Source organism: Podarcis pityusensis (genome assembly GCF_964106645.2).
Source record: "Podarcis pityusensis genome assembly, chromosome: 16".
NCBI classification, from domain to species: domain Eukaryota; kingdom Metazoa; phylum Chordata; class Lepidosauria; order Squamata; family Lacertidae; genus Podarcis; species Podarcis pityusensis.
Genome location: NC_138041.1, coordinates 3,140,682 through 3,161,201, shown reverse-complemented (window position 1 = coordinate 3,161,201; position 20,520 = coordinate 3,140,682). Strand labels below are relative to the sequence as shown.

General features: G+C 44.2%; 1 protein-coding gene across 3 annotated transcripts in view; it reads left to right on the top strand.

Annotated features, from left to right (window-relative positions):
* Positions 1-2,431: 2,431 nt before the first annotated feature.
* The window catches only part of TUFT1 (tuftelin 1), a 153,675-nt gene continuing 135,586 nt past the window's right edge, over positions 2,432-20,520 (top strand). For 2 of the 3 annotated variants that reach the window (XM_080986047.1, XM_080986050.1), the window contains exon 1: positions 15,488-15,589. In XM_080986047.1, the coding sequence (XP_080842173.1) occupies positions 15,530-15,589 (60 nt within the window). In that variant the 5' untranslated portion in view covers positions 15,488-15,529. Of the gene's footprint in view, positions 2,624-15,487; positions 15,590-20,520 lie in introns of those variants that run through there. The other variant, XM_080986049.1, reaches the window with a different exon arrangement.

Genomic DNA, 20,520 nt, shown 5'->3' with positions numbered 1-20,520 from the left:
GCTGATCTTCTGTATTTTTAAGAGCAAGCTGTCTTGCATAAGGATAGAATAATAGAATCTTAGTCAGAAGGGGTCCCAGGGGTCATCCAGTCCAACCCCCTGCAATGCAGAAATCTCAGCAAAAGCATCCATGACAGACGGCCGTCCAACCTTTGCTTAAAAACATCCAAGGAAGGAATGTTGTAAACAAAATCTGCCCTTTTCCCCTTATGGGGTATCCAAGAGCCCATATAGAGTCCTTATGTGGGTTCCCTATTGGTAGGAGAAAATAACAGAGGCCAAGCAGAGAATACTGAGAAGCAAAGCAGCTAGTAAGGCTGATCTTTATTGATCTGTTGCAACAGGGTGCTCCCCTCACCCGCAGGAAAGGAGGAGGACCTCGAACAACGTCTAGACATTTTAAATTCCCTGCCCTGGAGCTCAAGACCACCCCTCCACACATCATACATACATCACAGAAGGGGTGTAACCCAAGACCACCACCCCACATACCTACATCACAGAAAAGGCGGTCTACAGCAGAAATCTGAACGCATTTTTCCTGTCTGCCAGGTTATCTGCCTTTCCTGATTGCCTTTCCTGATAGTCTGTCACCCATTAAAATGCTGATTACTCAATTCCTGAGACAGTGGGAAGGCTCCCTGACCCCCCTCCCTCCTTGCAGAGAAAACATTTGGTCAGCTTGGGAATCAAGAATGGTTTCAGGTCGGTCTTCCTCTGCTGATCTATGTACTTGCTTGGTTGGTACACTTATGAACATTTATTATATATCTAGGGACGCGGGTGGCACTGTGGGTTAAACCACAGAGCCTAGGACTTGCCGATCAGAAGGTCGGTGGTTTGAATCCCCACAACGGGGTGAGCTCCCGTTGCTTGGTCCCTGCTCCTGCCAACCTAGCAGTTCAAAAGCACGTCAAAAGTGCAAGTAGATAAATAGGTACCCCTCTGGCGGGAAGGTAAACGGCGTTTCCGTGCGCTGCTCTGGTTCGCCAGAAGTGGCTTAGTCCTGCTGGCCACAGGACCCGGAAGCTGTATGCCGGCTCCCTCGGCCAGTAAAGCGAGATGAGCGCCGCAACCCCAGAGTCGGCCACAACTGGACCTAATGGTCAGGGGTCCCTTTACCTTTAAAAGAGGATTGGATGTATTACTGTAATTAACGGAGGTTACCAGAACCTCCACAGTCAGAGGCAGCAGTGCGTCTGAATACCAGTCGCTGGAAACCATAGGAGGAGAAAGAGTTCGAATCCTGCTGGTTCCCCACAGGCCTCTGGTTGGCCAAGGTGAGAATCAGAAGCTGAACTGGTTGGGCCCCCTTTGGCCCGAATCGGCAGGCTTTCCTTCTGTTCTTAATCCTGGGAACCGTAGTTTCCCCCTGGGCAGATCTACAGTTCCCAGCACCCTTAAAAAACAGCACATTGATTGCACAAAACTGGAAGACTGGAGAAATACCAACTAAAGAACAACGGCAAGAGAAGTTGATGAACTATGCAAAAATGACAGATAGACTAAGAGAAAAAGACAACAGAGACTTTGGAAAAGATTGGGAACCTTTCATATTATGTTTGCAGAAACAAAGAAAGTCAATAGACTTGATGGCAGGATTTAAATAAACATCCACATTATCAACATCAGAAAATGCTTAGAAGATGGTGAAATAGGATGGTGTATTTACTTTTATTTCTATGTTTTTAGGTTTGATGTTATGTCCAGTATACCTGAAGGAGTGTCTCCACCCCCAATGTTCAGCCTGGACACTGAGGTCCAGCTCCAAGGGCCTTCTGGCGGTTCCCTCCCTGCGAGAAGCCAAGTTACAGGGAACCAGGCAGAGGTCCTTCTCAGTGGTGGCACCCGCCCTGTGGAACGCCCTCCCACCAGATGTCAAAGAGAAAAATAACTACCAAACGTTTAGAAGAAGCCCTGTTTAGGGAAGCTTTTAATGTTTAATAGGTTATTGTATTTTAGTGTTTTGTTGGAAGCCGCGCAGAGTGGCTGGGGAAACCCAGTCAGATGGGCGGGGTATAAATAATAAATTATTATTATTATTATTATTATTATTATTATTATTAACCTTTTTTGTTGAGAGATAGCAAAGTGGGTGAAAGCAGAAACAAACCAGAAGCCGAAGTTTGGGGAAATCTTGGAGGGGAGAGAAGGAGGAATATATAGTAAATGTTAAGAATTTGAGATGTATGTAATGAATGAAAAAGAAAAATGAATAATTAAAAAAAACAACAACAAGACATTCCCACGGGAGAATGTGCTTTAATTCTGTTGCTGTTCATGCAGCCTCCCTGATGTGTTTGAAGACTTCCTTCATCGTCGGGCCTCCATGATGTAATTTCGAGGGAATGTGACAATTAGGAGGAGGAGGAGCAGCCCAAGAGAAAGATGGAACGCCTCTCTCAGCCGAGCTGGAGGTCAGACCGGCTCCTCAGCTCAGGCAGGTGAGGAGGAGAAGAAGAAGGAGAGGTTGTTGTCGACAGATGCTCCGAGCCGAAAAGGCGCCATGGCCTCCTGGAACCGTCCCAGGAGGCTCTCCATGCCGGCCGGAGGGATAGGGAGAAGCTGGCTGCACCCTCATCTCTGGGGCCCAGAGGAGGAGAGGAGGGTCTTCTGCCCCCAGGTGAGTCTCTGAAGGGGAAGGGGCTTCCCGCAGAGTCTGCTTGGTGACCTGGGTCGGCAACTGGCGGACCTTGTGCCAAATTTGGCCCAGGAGCGGCAGAAGGGGATGGATGAACTGGATTGGCAACGTTTTGGAAAATGCATTCGATCCCCACAAAAAATATGGGAATTGTCGTTTGTCGAGGGTGCTAGGAATTGTAGCTCTGTGAGGGGCGAACTAAAGTTTCCAGGATTCTGGAGGGGTAGGTGTGTTTTAAATGTAGTTTGTCGGGGTGCTGGGAGCTGTAGCTTTTTTAAAAGGGGTAAATGGCAGTTCTCAGGTTATTGGGGTGAATGGCTGCTTTCAATGTCAGGGGTGCTGGGAAATGTAGCGCTGCGAGGGGTGAACTGCATTTTTCAGGATTCTTGGGGGGGGGTGATAAAAGTTATTTGTCATGGATGATGAGAATTGTCGCTCTGGGAAAGTAAACTATAGTTCTCAGGTTATTGGAGGGGGGTGTTAAAAGTAGGTTGTTGGACATGCTGGGAACTGTAGTTCTGTAAATTACAGTATACTGGGTTCTTTTTGTGGGGGGGGCAGTGCTTTAAAGATATGGTGTGCAGGCGACACTGGGAAGCAAAATTGCACTAGATGGAGATCCGTCAAGCGATTTGGGGCCAAGGAAGCTCACGGCTGACCCCTTGGGCAAAATCCGCTCCCGTCTAGACGCCATCCCTGAAGTGGGATAAATGTTTCTCCGACGTCTGTGAGGATGAGGCCAGATAGAGCCTCCCCAGCCAGGCGTGGTCTTCCTGCGGGGAGTCCCTGGAGGTGTTCCCGCCTCAGAAAGGGGGTTTATCTGGCTGTTGGTGTGGTGAGTGCTTTGGTTGGAGAGAAAAATACCGTATTTTTTGCACCATAACACTCACTTTTTTCCTCCTAGAAAGTAAGGGGAAATGTCTGTGCGTGTTATGGAGCGAATGCCTATGGATGGCGGGGGGATCTGCTGCAGTCGTGAGCAGAGGATCCATGGCCACAGTTTGCACCAAAAAAATCACGCACCCACTGTTGCTTGGGGCCACAATGGTGCAAAAACGTGGTTACAAAGCATGGATCCACATGGATCCTCAGGATTTTTGCATTGGGCTACCCCAAACTCACCGTCAGATCACATGTCTGTGGCCGCAGAATGAACCACAAAAATCATACATCCACTGTTTCGTTTAGAATATTTTTTTTCTTGTTTTCCTCCTCTAAAAACTATGTGCGTGTTATGGTCGGGTGCGTGTTATAGAGCGAAAAATACGGTATGTCTCTTCATTTTATATCTTTCTCTCAGAGAAGGCTCTCGTAGGAACATTGGGAGCTGCTGACTCCAATCAAGTTAGACCAGGGGTTCATTTAACTCAATATTGTCTACACTGACTGGCAGGGTTTCTCCAGGGGTTTCAGGCAGGGAACATTCCCAGCTGTACCTGGAGATGCCTGGGACTGAACCAAAAATCTTCTGCATGCAGGGCAGCTGCCCTGCCCATTTAAGCTGCAGTCTTTTCCTTAAAAAGAAATTAAGATTCCAGTCCTCAGCGTTCAAAATATGGGGCTGATTTAAAGATAGGAAGAAGATGGGAAGCTGTTTCCCAACCCTACCAGGAGATGCCAGGAATTGAACCCAGAACCTTCTGCACCCAAGGTAGAAGCTCACCCACTAAGTCCTTCTCCTGCAACAAGTGTTTACATGCTGCATTTGACAAGTACAGTGGTACCTCGGGTTACATACGCTTCAGGTTACATACGCTTCAGGTTACAGACTCCGCTAACCCAGAAATAGTGCTTCAGGTTAAGAACTTTGCTTCAGGATAAGAACAGAAATCGTGCTCCGGCGGCGCAGCTGCAGCAGGAGGCCCCATTAGCTAAAGTGGTGCTTCAGGTTAAGAACAGTTTCAGGTTAAGAATGGACCTCCGGAACGAATTAAGTTCTTAACCCGAGGTACCACCATACACAAGCTGTGCAGCCATGTAGCTGCTCACCTCTAAGGTTCAACGACAAACGTGTTCACTCTTTCCCACAAGCATACGCAGCCTTTCCCACAAGTGCTGGCCCACAGCTGGAAGCAGCCTGTGCTCCGTTTAATGCGCCGATGAGTCTTGAGTCCGTGAGATGTGCTGGTCAGAGTGTTGGACCAGGACCTGCGCCTTGTCCGACTGCTTTAAAAGCTCCCGATGACTCGAGAAAGCGAGCCACGCTGCGATCGGCAGAAAACAGATGCCTGCTCTTTTTTATTTTCTCAAAAAAGTATATTCATTTTATAACACAAATAAAAAACACAAACAGAAAAGACAAACAATACAAACAAATTCTTGTCATATCCTTTCCCCCCTAAATATTGTTAAGTGGGCTTCCCCAAGTCCCACCTATCTGATTTTCATTTTACTTCATCTTTAGCAGTTTACATATATCATAATTTCTAACCATCTTTTTTTTATCACACTTAAAATAACTTCACATTTTATACTTACAAATAATACTGTTTTAAAATACCCTGTCTTCTACTTCTAACCCTACAGCCTATATCCACTTCCAAAGCTATTCTAAGATTTAAATATTAACATATTTTTTTCAAATATTCTTTAAACTTCTTCCAATCTTCTTCCACTGTCTCTTCTCTCTGGTCTCGGAGTCTCCCGGTCAGTTCGGCATGTTCCATCTAGTCCATCATCTTCATCTGCCATTCTTTGATAGTTGGTAAATCTTGTTTCTTCCAATTCTTCGCTAAACGGATGCCTTTTCTTGAAGCAATTTGACTTGGTAAGGCAGGAGGGGGGGAACCTGCAGCCCTTCAGAGGCAGCGGTTGTGCAGTGGTTAGAGTGCCGGACTAGGGAGAGACTCGGGTTCAAATCTCCAGTCGGCCGTGGAGCTTCGATGGCCCAGTCACGGCCTCTCAGCCTAGCCTACCTCACAAGGTTGTTGTGAGAAAAACCTTGCGATATTAATGCAATAAATAATGGAAATGAGTTATTTCAGGACTTAAGATGTGGTGGTAGCGATTGCACGGTTATCTGTTATTGAGGGGCACGCAGGCTATTGGATGGGGTGGCCTTGCACCCCAATAAACCCTCGTTCTGGGTGTGTGTGTGTCAGAGAGTGATACACCTGCTTTGGTGTTGAATATTCACTGATGTGTGCTTGACATATTTTCAGCAGCTTGATTAAAAAAGAAGTCTGTACGTGTGATTAATCCTCTGTAATTTGACTCATTTAATCAATTAAACAAATTAGCATTTGGACAAAACCTCAATATGTTTTCAAGGTATTTAAGGACGCGTCTGCTGACACGACGATGTGATAAGCAGAGACGCCCTCTCAAGGAAAAGGCATATGGATGGGCTCATCTTGAATTCTGGTAACTCAGCCAGATCTCAAGAAGCTGGCACAGCAGAAGGGGCGTAATTTGAACTCAGGGTCTGATTCATTTGAAAGAAACCACTTGTGTTTTTTGAAAAGAAAATACATTTGCATGTTGATGGAGAAGTATATTCAAATCACCTGGAGGAGGCAGTCAAATTTAGATAGGAAATACGTCATGCATATCCAACAAAAATTTGCAGGCTACAGACTATTTGGTGTGAAGACTTGCAGGCGGAAGCGCTGAAAGGAATTTATTTATCTTTTTGGTATAGCTTTTCTGTTTCATTTTTAATGAAAATGAATATAATGCATATAAGAGAGAGAACAAGCATAGCAACAGATAACAGATGAAAATTAAAAGATGAAAAGCAAAACTATAAAACTGATACCGAAGGGAATGGATCCAGCAAATGCAGGTTTTCTCCTTCTTCAATGTCCTCCTTTAAAAAAAAGAAATTCTCTCTCCATTTCCAGTTTTTAAAAGCACAAAGCAACTTACAATAACATGAATATAACAATATTTCTCTATCTCTCTGTCTGATCAGATGTAATACATATTGAGAGGGGAGCTTGCTATCTTTAATGCTCTTTCAGGATAATATTCAGTAGCTGCCTGTCCAGCAGAAAACTCCCAGGTAAAGCTTTCCCCCTTAGCACAGAACTGCAGTGAAGGACATAAGCTGCACCTGCAGAATTTCTGCCTGTCACGTGGTGTCTCTGCCCCCCAAACGATGGCAGCCTCTGTTTCTTTTGACCAAAACTTCCTGTTTCCTTTTTTATTCTGTGACTGTGCATGGACCATATATTTAAAGCACCCTTCCCATAATGTTGGGAACTGTAGTTTTTTATGGGTGCTGCGAACTTGCAGATCAGTGAAGGGTGAACTGCAGTTCCCAGGATGCTCAGGGTGGGAGGGATGTGTTTTGTGTACACACCGCTCAAGTTCCTTGTTGGCCTCACCTAATTAAAATTCCTGACCTGTGCAGGACGTATTTAAATTTGTTTTGTTCTTTGTATTGTTCCAAAATGTCATTGGCATTACCATTGCCTTGAGGGTGGACAGGACTTCCTGATGACTTCCAGGATACAAGTTCCAAGAACAGAGTTGCTCTTCATTATGTGTCATGTGTGTGCAACTGCTTTTTTTTTTTTTTAATGCCATTGTCTGCAAACACTTTCCCTATTGGTTGACCTTCTCTGATGACACAGAATGTTCAGCTGCCTCCAAAGGGCAGTTGCGGAATGCAGAAAAACGGATGGAATTGCAGAGAGTTGACAGGCGGGAAATTAGTATTTCTGTGGCCAGAAGCAGTTTTAGGAAGGGAGGAATATCAAAGATGGCACAGAGGCAAAGATATCTTTTGAAGCAGAGTTGAGGAGTCAAGGGGCTTGGGATAAAATAAGGGGGTGCTGGACAGGACATCACCTTGCCAACAAAGGTCCGTATAGTTCAAGCTCTGGTTTTCCCAGTAGTGATGTATGGAAGTGAGAGCTGGACCATAAAGAAGGCTGATCGCCGAAGAATGGATGCTTTTGAATTATGGTGCTGGAGGAGACTCTGGAGAGTCCCAAGGACTGCAAGAAGATCCAACCTCTCCATTCTGAAGGAAATCAGCCCTGAGTGCTCACTGGAAGGACAGATTCTGAAGCTGAGTCTCCAAGACTTTGGCCACCTCATGAGAAGAGAAGACTCCCTGGAAAAGACCCTGATGTTGGGAAAGATGGAGGGTACAAGGAGAAGGGGACGACAGAGGACGAGATGGTGGGACAGTGTTCTCGAAGCTACCAGCATGAGTTTGACCAAACTGTGGGAGGCAGTGGAAGACAGGAGTGCCTGGTGTGCTCTGGTCCAGGGGGTCACAAAGAGTTGGACACCACTAAACGACTAAACAACAACAACAGGACAGGTTGTGTGTGTCAGCGAGGGGTTCAGAGAAGTATAGACGGCTGAATTTCACACCGGTATAAAGCCAGATCTTTGGTTTCTGTAATATTTCTTGGATTTAGGAAGAATAAGCTGCGTACACACATTTAAAGCACATTTAATGCACACACCAAAGATCCTGGGAACTATAGTTTACCTCTTGACAGAGCTACAATTCTCAGCACGCTTAACAAACTACAATTCTTTTTCTTGGATTTGTGTGTGTGCTCTTTAAATGTGCTTTATAGAAAGATCCCTGACTGAAACCCCACAGAGGAAACCAGTGTAGGCAATACAGTATGAAGCTAGGCAGACCATTTGCCTGACTAAGTATAAGACCTAGATAAGGCTTTCTAGAGCAGCCCTGTATTCAGGAACCATGAGGACTAGCACCTTACTTTAAGAGAGAGGCTGTGGCTCTGTGTTAGAGCACCTGCTTCCTGTGGCTCCGCTGTGTTGGATAAGGATGCAAAGACACACAGCCGTTTGCAAATAGACAGAAGCGGCAGGCCTAGCTTTATTGCTCAAACCCTGATGTTTATTTAAGGAGCAAATGCAGGGTTTAAGAAAAGGGGTTGTTCCTAGTCCTCATGATTCTATAGGGGGGAAACCAAATTACTGATGAAACTGCAAGGAGCTTTTCCTAAGGGTTCAGCCGGAGCAGAAACAAACAAAAGCCCTTACCCAACTCTTGTTTTCGTTTTAAACCTTACGATTCTGGCAGGGTGAGCAAGCCCTGTAATTTATCCTTAACTCTCTGGGGTGTGTCTCTCACACAAGCGCTGGCCTTTCCTTACATCAACAACCGGAACGGAGAATAAAAAGACACGGATGTGTTCACATCAAAGAACTTTATTCCTGTCCTGGGTTTTCTCTTGCCTCGCCTCCCAGCCCTACCCAGAGCGTGTTTGAGATCTGCTGCTAGGAACTACGCCTTATCCCTTAAATATAACAGTTAAGTTTCCAGTTCTCATGGTTTTGGTTATAGGACTGATTTAAATATGAACACAGGGCGTGTAGTATACAATATATAGATTTCAATGTGGTTTTTGACAAAGTCCCCCGTGATATTCTCACGAGGAAGCTGGTAAAATGTGGGTTGAACGAGGTGGCTGTTAGGTGGATTTGTAGCTGGTTGACTGACCGAACCCAAAGATTAATGCAGCGGTTCTCAAGCTGTGGGTCCCCAGATGTTGTTGGACTACAACTCCCATCATCCCTAGCTAGCAAGGCCAGAGCTCAGGGATGATGGGAGTTGTAGTCCAACGACATCTGGGGATCTACAGGTTGAGAACGGCTGCATTCATGGTTCCTCGTCATCCTGGGGGAAAGTTGGCAAGTGGGGTGCCACAGGGGTCTGTCCTGGGCCCGTTGTTGTTTAATGTCTTCATAAAAGACTTGGATGAAGGAATAGAGGGGGTGCTCATCAAATTTGCAGATGATGCCAAACTGAGAGGGGTAGCTAATGTTGCAGAATACAGAATCAGGATTCAAAATGACCTTAACGGATTGGAGAACTGGGTGAAAGCAAGCTAACAAAATGAATTTCAATAAGGGCAAATGCACAAATATAGGATGGGGGACACCTGGCTTGCCAGCAGTACAGTGGTAAAAGGTAAAGGGACCCCTGACCATTAGGTCCAGTCATGGCTGACTATGGGGTTGCGGCACTCATCTCGCTTTATTGGCCGAGGGAGCCGGCGTACAGCTTCTGGGTCATGTGGCCAGCAGGACTAAGCCGCTTCTGGCGAACCAGAGCAGCGCACGGAAACACCGTTTACCTTCCCGCCGGAGCGGTACCTATTTATCTACTTGCACTTTGACGTGCTTTCGAACTGCTAGGTTGGCAGGAGCAGGGACTGAGCAACGGGAGCTCACCCCGTCGCAGGGATTTGAACCGCCGACCTTCTGATCAACAAAAGTAAGGTTCTTCACTTAGGCAGGAAGAACCAGATGCACAAATACAGTGGCACCTCTGGCTATGTACTTAATTCGTTCTGGAGATCCGTTCTTAACCTGAAACTGTTCTTAACCTGAGACACCACTTTAGCTAATGGGGCCTCCAGCTGCCGCCACACTGCCACCGTCCAATTTCTGTTCTCATCCTGAAGCAAAGTTCTTAACCCGAGGTACTATTTCTGGGTTAGCAGAGTCTGTAACCTGAAGCATCTGTAACCTGAAGCACCTGTAATCCGAGGTACCACTGTATAGGATGGGGGATTGCCAGCAGTACATGCAAAAAGGATCTAGGGGTCTTGATGGACCCACAAGCTCACCATGAGTCCACAGTGTGATGCAGCAGCAAAAAAAGCTAACGCTATTCTAATCTGCATCAACAGAGGTATGCTGTCTAGATCAAGGGAAGTAATAGTCCCACTCTATCCTGCCTTGGTCAGGCCACACCTGGAATCCTGTGTCCAGTTCTAGGCGCCACAGTTTAAGAAGGATGTTGACAAGCTGGAACATGTGCAGAGCAGGGCGACCAAAATGATCAAGGGTATGGAAACCAAGCCTTATGAGGAAAGGTTGAAGGAGCAGGGTATGTCTGGCCTGGAAGAGGGGAGACTGAGAGGAGATATGTGAGCTATCTTCAAATATCTCAAAGGCTATCACATGGAAAGAGGGAGCCTGCTTGTTTACTCCTGCTCTGGAGATTAGGGCTCAAGGCTCTTGTCCAGTCTATTACCGGAATAAGACACCAAACCAGCACATTCCCCGCTGCACTTTCTGATGTAAAGGCGAAATAAGAGCTGTGTGTCATCAGCGAATTGATGACAACGCACTCCAAATCTCTGGATGACCCTGCTCAGCAGATTCAGATCGATGACCACCGACTTGGAGGGTTTTAAAAGAGTGTTGGATGAATACAGGGAGGAGGGGGGCAGCTATCAAGGGCTACTAGCCTTGGTAGCTATGTTTTGTAGGATCCTAAATGGGGAGAAGGACGCGGGTGGCGCTATGGGTTAAACCACAGAGCCTAGGACTTGCCGATCAGAAGGTCGGTGGTTCGAATCCCCGCGATGGGGTGAGCTCCCGTTGCTCGGTCCCAGTTCCTGCCAACCTAGCAGTTCGAAAGCACGTCAACGTGCAAGTAGATCAATAGGTACCGCTCCGGCGGGAAGGTAAATGGTGTTTCCGTGCGCTGCTCTGGTTCGCCAGAAGTGGCTTAGTCATGCTGGTCTCATGACCCGGAAGCTGTACACCGGCTCCCTTGGCCAGTAAAGCGAGATGAGTGTCGCAACCCCAGAGTCGGTCATGACTGGACCTAACAGTCAGGGGTCCCTTTACCTTACCCTTTAAATGGGGAGAATCAACAACCTTAGATATGCAGATGACACAACCTTGATGGCAGAAAGTGAGGAGGAATTAAAGAACCTTTTAATGAGGGTGAAAGAGGAGAGCGCAAAATGTGGTCTGTAGCTCAACATCAAAAAAACGAAGATCATGGCCACTGGTCCCATCACCTCCTGGCAAATAGAAGGGGAAGAAATGGAGGCAGTGAGAGATTTTACTTTCTTGGGCTCCATGATCACTGCAGATGGGGACAGCAGCCACAAAATTAAAAGACGCCTGCTTCTTGGGAGAAAAGCAATGACAAACCTAGACAGCATCTTAAAAAGCAGAGACATCACCTTGCCAACAAAGGTCCATATAGTTCAAGCTCTGGTTTTCCCAGTAGTGATGTATGGAAGTGAGAGCTGGACCATAAAGAAGGCTGATTGCCGAAGATGCTTTTGAATTCTGGTGCTGGAGGAGACTCTTGAGAGTCCCATGGACTGCAAGAAGATCAAACCTCTCCATTCTGAAGGAAATCAGCCCTGAGTGCTGACTGGAAGGACAGATCCTGAAGCTGACGCTTCAAGACTTTGGCCACCTCAGGAGAAGAGAAGAGTCCCTGGAAAAGACCCTGATGTTGGGATAGATGGAGGGCACAAGGAGAAGGGGACGACAGAGGACGAGATGGTGGGACAGTGTTCTCGAAGCGACCAGCATGAGAGAGGCAGTGGAAGACAGGAGGGCCTGGCATGCTCTGGTCCAGGGGGCCATGAAGAGCGGACACGACTAAACGACTAAACAACAACAAAATGGGGAGATCAGATTCTGCTTAGAATCATAGAGTTGGAAGGGACCCCTGAGTCCATCTAGTCCAACCCCACCAATGCAGCAATGTGTAGCTGTCCCTTATGGACACTGTAAGAACAGGATGCGAGACTAGGTGGGACTTTGGCTTCATCCAGCAGGGCTCCTCAGATGTTCTGATGGAACCTCCAGCTCCAGAGACAGTCCATCTAGATTTCTGGGTTCTTAGGGGCACTTGGCCACTGTGAGAACAGGAAATTGGCCTGATCCAGCTCCAGGGCTCTTCTTATATTCTTAACAGCATGGGGTTGGGAGGACTGACTCCTGTAGACCCCTGTTTTGAAAGCTCCAGGGGGCCAGGAGCCTTCAAAGCAGCACTGATAACCAGTGGTATGGAAAGCCACAGAGAGAATCAGCAGGCTCACACTCTCTGCCATCTCTCTGGCTGGCGCTGGTGTAACCTACGGGCATTGATGGGTGGGCAGGGGGCGGAGGTTCGCACGGCTGAGAAGGGCATGCCTCGCAGCAGGTGCATTAAACATGAGATGTGCCTAAAGCGTCAAAATGTGGAAAATCAAGTAGGAGAGGCAGGACCAAGATGTGGGGATATGCTTCAGAGATACAGACTGTGGGGAGCTCTGAAAAATTAATAAATATAATTTGGTCTTTTTTTATTTTAGTTTTTTATTTTAATTGGAGTATTATGATTGGATATATTAAGTGGATGTTTTTTATTGGAAAATCAATAAAAATGATTTAAAAAAATAAAATAAAAATAAAATGAGATGTGCCACTCAAGAGAGAGAATGCCACTCATTTGGTTTGTGGCACCTGCCGGATTACATCCTGAGGGCAAGTGGTCCTTGTCAGAAAAACAAAACAAAACATATTGGCCCCTGTTGAGCTCAGGCTTCAGGGCCTGGGAGCAAACTGGCACAGGCTGTCCTTGCCAAGCTGCAGTCCTGGGTTTATGGACCAACGATGGCTCCAGGAGGCCACCTTCCATGTCAGGTGGGTGGAGATGTGCCTGAAGGCGATTGCTTAATAGCACAGGCAAAATGCAGTCTTCATATGCTCTTGAGATGTGGTGCTTGGTGTTTCTACTTTATATATTTAGTTTTGTTCATTATCACATTTCTACCCCACGTTTTTCCTCCAAGGAGCTAGTCCATGTGCTTCTCTCTCCCCCCCCCCCGTATTCTCAAAACAACCCTGTGAGGTAGGTTTGGCTGAGAGGTTGTGACTGAACCACCGTCACCCAGTGTGGGCTTCATGGGGCTGTGTGGGGATTTGAACCCTGGACACACCCAGATCTTAGTCCAGCCCTCTAACCACTATACAACACTGCTGCCTATATGTATATGGGTGTGTGTATTTATTTGCCCAATCATTTGCCCAATGAGGGGCTCAAACCCAAGACCCTGAGATTGAGCTTCATGTTCTGACAGCTGAGCTATTTCCCCCTTCCTACAGTAACCTCGTTTCCACACCCAGACAACCCAAACGTTAAAAGCCTTGCCAGAGTGTGTTGTTTTGTGTATCTCTGACTGCTGCTGTTTGCAAAACAATTGTGTGTCTCCTGCTGTATCTGAAAGTGACGAAAACTAAAGCAAAGCAGTCTACCTGCAAACTACCCGAGCCTGGAAGGTGGCTTACAATACCATGCACTCAGTAACGAATGCATGACTATTACTAATATTTAATAAGCCTAATCAATAACAATTACAATTGTAATTTTTAAATAAAATTGTCATATCTCAATTATGTTTATTAATAATCGCAATCAGTAGCCAAAACTTAATTAATAATGAGTTTATACTGAGGCATCTAATCATAGCCTGCATTTTTATCAAGGCTTATAGTTTGATTAGGGTCTGTATTTTAAATGAGCTTAAAGATTTTCAAATGTTTTATGCCAGGCAGAAGACCAGCTGCCTAAGTACTTTGGCAAGATGTTTATCCTCCTGGACAAGGGGGCCCCCTGATTTATAGCAGAAAACAATTCTCAAAGTCGTAAAAGGGAATTACAGGCTGAGAGCAAGGTTACACCACCCTACATAATTAAGAGTTGGTAAATAGTAAAATCATTAAACTTGAGCCATATCTTCCTAAGGTTAAAGGCCAAGAGCAAATGGAAAAGAAAGGGGAGTGTAAACAGAAGAAGAGGCTTCTTTCCTATTTTATTTTGAGGCTGTAAACTGATTCCTTCCTTTTGCTTTGAGAAGGTTTATTCTTCTAAAAAGCTATCTATGATAATGTATGAAATATACTGGCTGAAATGTAATTATGCAAAGGATCTAAGAAATGTTAAATTCTTATTTCATAGAGTCATATTGCTGTAGGAGACCAGAGGGGCAAACGAGCCCAGCCCCCTGCCAGACAGGAGACGCCATCGAGCACTCCTGACATATGGTTGTCAGGCCTTTGTTTAAAGACCTTCAAAAAGGAGATCTTTCATTGATGATGCATGAGAATGTGAACCCAAGATCTCTGACATCTGTTTAAGATAAAAATTTAAAACTATTAACCATCTGTTTTGGAGGGCAATAGGGCAAGGAGGGCAAGAGGTGAGCTGGTAATTAAGGTTCCTTGTTGAGACAAATGTAAGATATATGACTACTTATTTGTCATTTATAGATAGAAGAATATATAGCTTTTTGTATCCCATAAAAGGCAATAGGAAATGGGTGTATCTTTTAGGATTGGTTATAGCAATCAGCCAATAGGAAATTCAACCAGGCTGATTGGACAGAGGCAGCCAAAGGAGGAGCAAGGGGGCTGGGCTGAGGGAATATAAGTGCTGGCCATAATGGCAGGAGACCGGGCCAGAGCTTGGTAACCATATACCACTGTGCCTCTCATTTATTTGTCTGACAAATAAATTATTATTTTAATTTCTCTATTGCTGCGTTGAATATTTCATTCCAGCTAAGCGTTAACCACAAGCAGGGTGCTACAATACGTAATTATTAATTGGTTAATAGCCAATAATTAATCATTAATGAAAATATTAAAATGAATTATTATTGACTCTAGGCTGGATCACTGAGGACGGCAGGCATCCTGACTCTAGAGGCAATTCCCTGCCCTCAAACATTTGCAGACTTTATGCAGGGTACTAACCAATTAGTTAATAGATTAATACATTGCCAATGTATTAATATAAAGGGACAAACCAAGTGCGCATGTGCGGGGAAAGGGAGTAGGGAGGGGAAGGGGGCGGAGCCTAAGGAGTCGCCGAGCGGCGGCGGACAAAAGAATGACGGCAGAGGTGGGCGGGCCTTTGAGAGCGCGCGGGGGCGTGGCCAGCGCGAAGGGAGATGACGTTGCAGAACGGAGGGGTGGGCGTGGCCGGCGCTGGCGCGCGAGTGAGGGGAGGAGGCGAAGGGGCGTGGCCGAGGCGGCAGGGGCGGGGAGTGGGCGTGACCGGTATATAAAGAGCGGGCGTGGCCGGATGCGCCTTCAGTCGCAAGGAAGCGTCGCCGGGAGCGGAGCGGGAAGGGAAGGATTGCTGCAATGAACGGGGCAAGGAGCCTTTGCACGCTGGTGGATCTGCAACCGGAGGGAGAGAACCCGGTAAGCGACTCTGCACCTTTTCAGCCTCCCCTGTTCGAGGCTTTATAGATAATAATTAAACTTTTAAATAAAACTTACTTTTCTCTATTTAAAACCTTTGCAAGACTGTAGCAATCGTAAAGAGTAAAAAACAGGTCCCGTAGCAACTATTTTACTTTTTAATATCATTTTTAAAAATTCCTTACCGTTTGTAAAGCAGCGTTCCTCTGCACCTTTTCAGCCTCCCCTGTTCGAGGCTTTAGATATAATAATTAAACTTTTAAATAAAGCTTACTTCTCCCTAATATTTGAAACCTTTGAAAGACTGTGGCAATCGTAAAGAGTAACAAGCAGGTCCCGTAGCAAGTATTTTACTTTTTAATATCATTTTAATATCATTTTTAAAAAGTTCCTTCCCCTTTGTAAAGCATCGTTCCTTGGTAACTTTATTTGCTATTTTTTTAAAGGGAAAAAAAGGATTTTAGGTTGCTAAGTGTTACTCAGAGTAGGTGCACTGAATTTTTGAACCTGAATTAGTCGTGTTTCTTCAATGGGTCTACTCTGAGGAGCATCGAATTCACAGCCTTGGAAAGCGATGTGCCCTGTTGATACTAAAAGGAAAATTGAAGTATTGCGATTGTGTGTGTGTGTTTAAATGCAGTACTGTACATTATTTAAGAATAATGCGGCCTCCGACATGTAAAAAGAAAAACGACTGTCAAAAAGATAAACAAGTCCTTTCTAAGTCAAAACCAGATTGTAATGCGATACTAAAAGCAGCCAGAAGTGTAGGTGTGCGTTTGGCAGATCAAGGTTGAATCCTATAAACACTTGGACTGTCATCTTGTCCCTGAGAGTACAACTCCTTGAACCTTAGTGGAGCTTACTTCTGAGTAGATCCGTGTAGGGTCGCACTGTTGAGTACAGTTGGCACGCAGTTAAATACGTACTGTACAAGATTGTGCTGTGTGCTGGTTACTCGTAATGTAAATACTAGCTGTCGCTCATTACACTTCGTAAAGGTTGTCTCTGAGCATGTGCAGTTGGCCCTTGTGTCAGCAAGTTCCAGACATTTATACAGTATTTGTTAGTCTCTGTCTCTTTTTTTTGCAAGTCACCCCTAAAGCAGAGGTTACAGCTTTATGGCTGGGGGGGAAGGCATGGTATCCACAATTCTGGGCCAAAAAGCTCATATTTGGTGTGGAACAAACTACTAGAGACACATTTTTTATCTGGGATTAGTCTGAACTTGTATTAAAGTCAAGTAGACTCAAGATTTAAAGGATAAATCTATTGCTTCAAACCTAAGTTTGATTGCTCGGAAGTAACTCCCCGTGGCATTCTGTGGGGTTTACTTTTGAGTAGGTGTAGCTAGGATCACCGCCTATATGTATGCATGAGTCTCCTGATCAGATTGTTGTTTGCTTCTTCCTTGGGTGTCCTGTTTTAAAAAAGGAGAAAAGCAAATTATATTTTAAAGAAATACATAGAATATGCTCCTTTCTAAGGAGGAGGCTATATAATTTTTTACCAATATTCTTGCGGTGACTTCTGAGTTGTAACACTTGATATTTGGCTCAACAGTTTTGAGAAGTATTTATTTTGCAGGGTGATCTGTGCAAAATGTCAAAGGCAGTGGCTAGATTTAGGAAATACTGTATTTTTTGCTCTATAAGACTCACTTTTTCCCTCCTAAAAAGTAAGGGGAAATGTGTGTGCGTCTTATGGAGCGAATGCAGGCTGCGCAGCTATCCCAGAAGCCAGAACAGCAAGAGGGATTGCTGCTTTCACTGCGCAGTGATCCATCTTGCTGTTCTGGCTCCTGAGACTCAGAATATTTTTTTTCTTGTTTTCCTCCTCCAAAAACTAGGTGCGTCTTGTGGTCTGGTGCGTCTTATAGAGCGAAAAATACGGTAATTGACTTGCTTCAGTTGAATAAGGATTCAACAAAAAGTTTTTGTCTTTGTGTGCCGTATCATCTGGCCGTAACATTGACCTTTGGAAGTGAGGAAGGAAAGCTTTGTGTGCCCATTTTGCAGATGGCAATGGGGGAAATGGAGGCCAGGAGAAAATGACTTCCCTCAGGCCACCTGATGAGTTTGTGAGGACTACCAATGTTCACAGGAGTTGTTTTCCCTTTTGTCATAGTGATTTTTGTTGTATGAGGTAGCCTGGCGGTGACATCTATTTCCATAGGTTTGTGAGGTTGCAGTTACTAAAGGCCTCTTTCCTTCTAGGACTTATTTTAGGGCAGGGTGGAGAAAAATCAATGATTGTTTTTTTAAAAATGGATTTTTTCTTTTATTTAAATAGGATTTTAAAAATAAAATGCTTTGGAAGAAAAATCTTTCTAAAGGTAGTTTTTTGTTTAGGTTACATTATAGTCCAAAGGCTGTTCATCAGGAAATAAGGATTTGTTTTAAGTTAACAGACATATGCTACAATGTTATTGCTTTAGTTAAATAAGTTGTTTAAATTGTTATTAAGTAAATGATCATTTTTATCCTTCCAATAAAGTACAGCAGAAAAGTTCTCCAAATATAAATAGTTCACTTATTGAACCTCACAATAATTTCATAATGATCCGTCTATGTATTTCTAATAGTATAACCAAATCAGTGATTTTTGATATCACTGTAAAAACTACTCTGGAAATTTATTATTCCAAAAAGGAAACCTTCATCTGGTTGTAAATATTAAGATGATACCAGCAAGAATGAGTTTTTCTGTAAAAAAATAGTTAAATCAAGTCTTACTGGTTAGTGATTTAAATTGTGATTTAAATCAGATCCACCCTGTTTTAGGGACTCTTCCCCCCATCACCTATCAGTTGTGAAGGCCGCCCAGTGATCATCTCTCTCTGGTGAGTTTGGGGTGGTGCCAAACTCCCACTCCCACCCCCCAATAAAATTCTTAAAGCAGGATCCCTGTGACTCTTTAAATCCCAGGGTGGATTTAGTTTTAGGGATCTGGGAGTCAGCGACTGAGGCTTGGCCTGCTACGTGGGGAGTCCCTATGGGTTTTCCAACATCTTACTACTTTTGGGGGGCTTCCGTGGGGGTTGAGTGGTCTCTGATAGGAGTGTTTTGTGCTGTGAGATGCAGGAATGAGTCTAGTTTCTTTTCTTTTTTTTCAAAATTTTTATTAATTTTCCAAAGAAAAATTAAACAAACACACAAATAGAAAAACAAACATAGATCTCAACCGTATTTAAACCAAACTTGGTAACATTGTTGAGTGACTTCCTCATATCCCCCTGGTTGAATTTCAGTGTATATCATTTTAACGGTTTTCCGAAACCACTATTCTTATAAAATTAACTTAGTCACTTAACATCTTTTTATTTTCCTTTCCAACTCTGTATTAAACATATTAATTCATCCCATTATCTGATTATGTCCTAAGCCTATCAGTTATTTGCAAAATTCTCGAATTAGTTTAACATATTTTACTAAATAGTCTTTAAATTTCGTCCATTCTTCCTGGTAATTCTCCTCCTTCTGGTCGTGGACTCTTAGGAATGAGTCTCATTTCCGAGAAGCAGCGGAAAGTCGAACACGATTTAAAACTGTTATCTGAAGGAATTGCAGGTTGGCTGTTTTGACATGTCAAACCTTTTTGGGATGGCACCAATAATGACATGATGATGCCACTCCTTGCTGCTGAAAATGGTTGCTTATCTGATGTCTCCGCTGGGAGATGAGGAGGGCAAATTAATTAGATATTCCTGAAATAGGCCTTTTTGGGGGAAGGGAGGTGGGGTAGGAGTTGAAAGGATGGATGGTGGGAACATATTTTTCAAAAAATTAATGCAAGTTCAGGCGGATGATAATGTCTTGCATTTTTGCAAAACAGAGTTGGTGTCTGTTGTGTTCGTTAATTTATTTAACAGAATTTACGTGCCACTTAATTGTAAATCAAACCTCTTAGAGGTACACAGAATTGCAAACTGCCCAGGTTGGTCTGACCCCAGAGCTAAATTTACCTGTGTTTACTCACCTTTGAGAGGTAGGTAGGGGATTGTAGTTCACCTGCGTTGTCTCTCTCTTCTTCCTTATCTTGTTCTTTGTCTCTGCTGTTATCTGGTTCTGCAAATTCCTCTGCCCACCCAAATTCTTGAAATTGCTGAATCAAAGCATGAACTTTGACCATCTTGCAAATCGCATCCTTCACCTTAAAAGGCCAAGATAATGAGTTTCTCCTTCCCAACCTTGTCCTTGGCTTAATTTACTGCTCACTCCTTGTCCGGGTCTTGGCATTTCAAAAAAGTAAAACAACAACAACATTCTGAACGAGAGTTTTTTTCCTTTCTTTAATGAGTAGCTGTCGCTTGGATAAAAATTTGGGCATTTGACCCAGCAAAAAAGAAAGATTTATCCATTTGACCAGTCAAGTTAACAGTGAAGCATTTTGCAATTTATTTGTGTTGGAACAGAAATGTGATTTAAATCGTTTAAAGTTTAAATAATCAGCAGGCTTAGCAGGTAGGCGGAACACAAAAACAAAGTAGCTAACTGGTTCAGTAGCAAAGGAATCCAGCTCCGTTTTATTCAATGTTCCAACTTTGCACAACACTCCCTAAAGCTTCCAATAAATAAACAGATCACGACACGCGCTTTTTATTTAATCCTGGAACACAGAATCTGCTTTAAGTCAATTTTTTAAGAAAGGCTATTAAGCCAAATAAAGCAAACGCAACAGCAAGCATTTTTTTTTTAAAAAGCCAAACCTGAAACAAAGGCTGTTTTTGCTAAGTAGGCAGCAGTCCACTTTGTCAAGCCTCATAGAATATTTGACTGCTGGCGAATTGACAGCATTTAAGTGGTCAGTTGGCTGGTGTACAAACCCTAATTTTAAGCTGAAGGAGGAAGGCTTCTGAGTGGATTTTAGCATATATATATATGCTGCTGAGAGAGTAATAAAAGGTCAAAGGGGGAAAACCATCTCTTCTG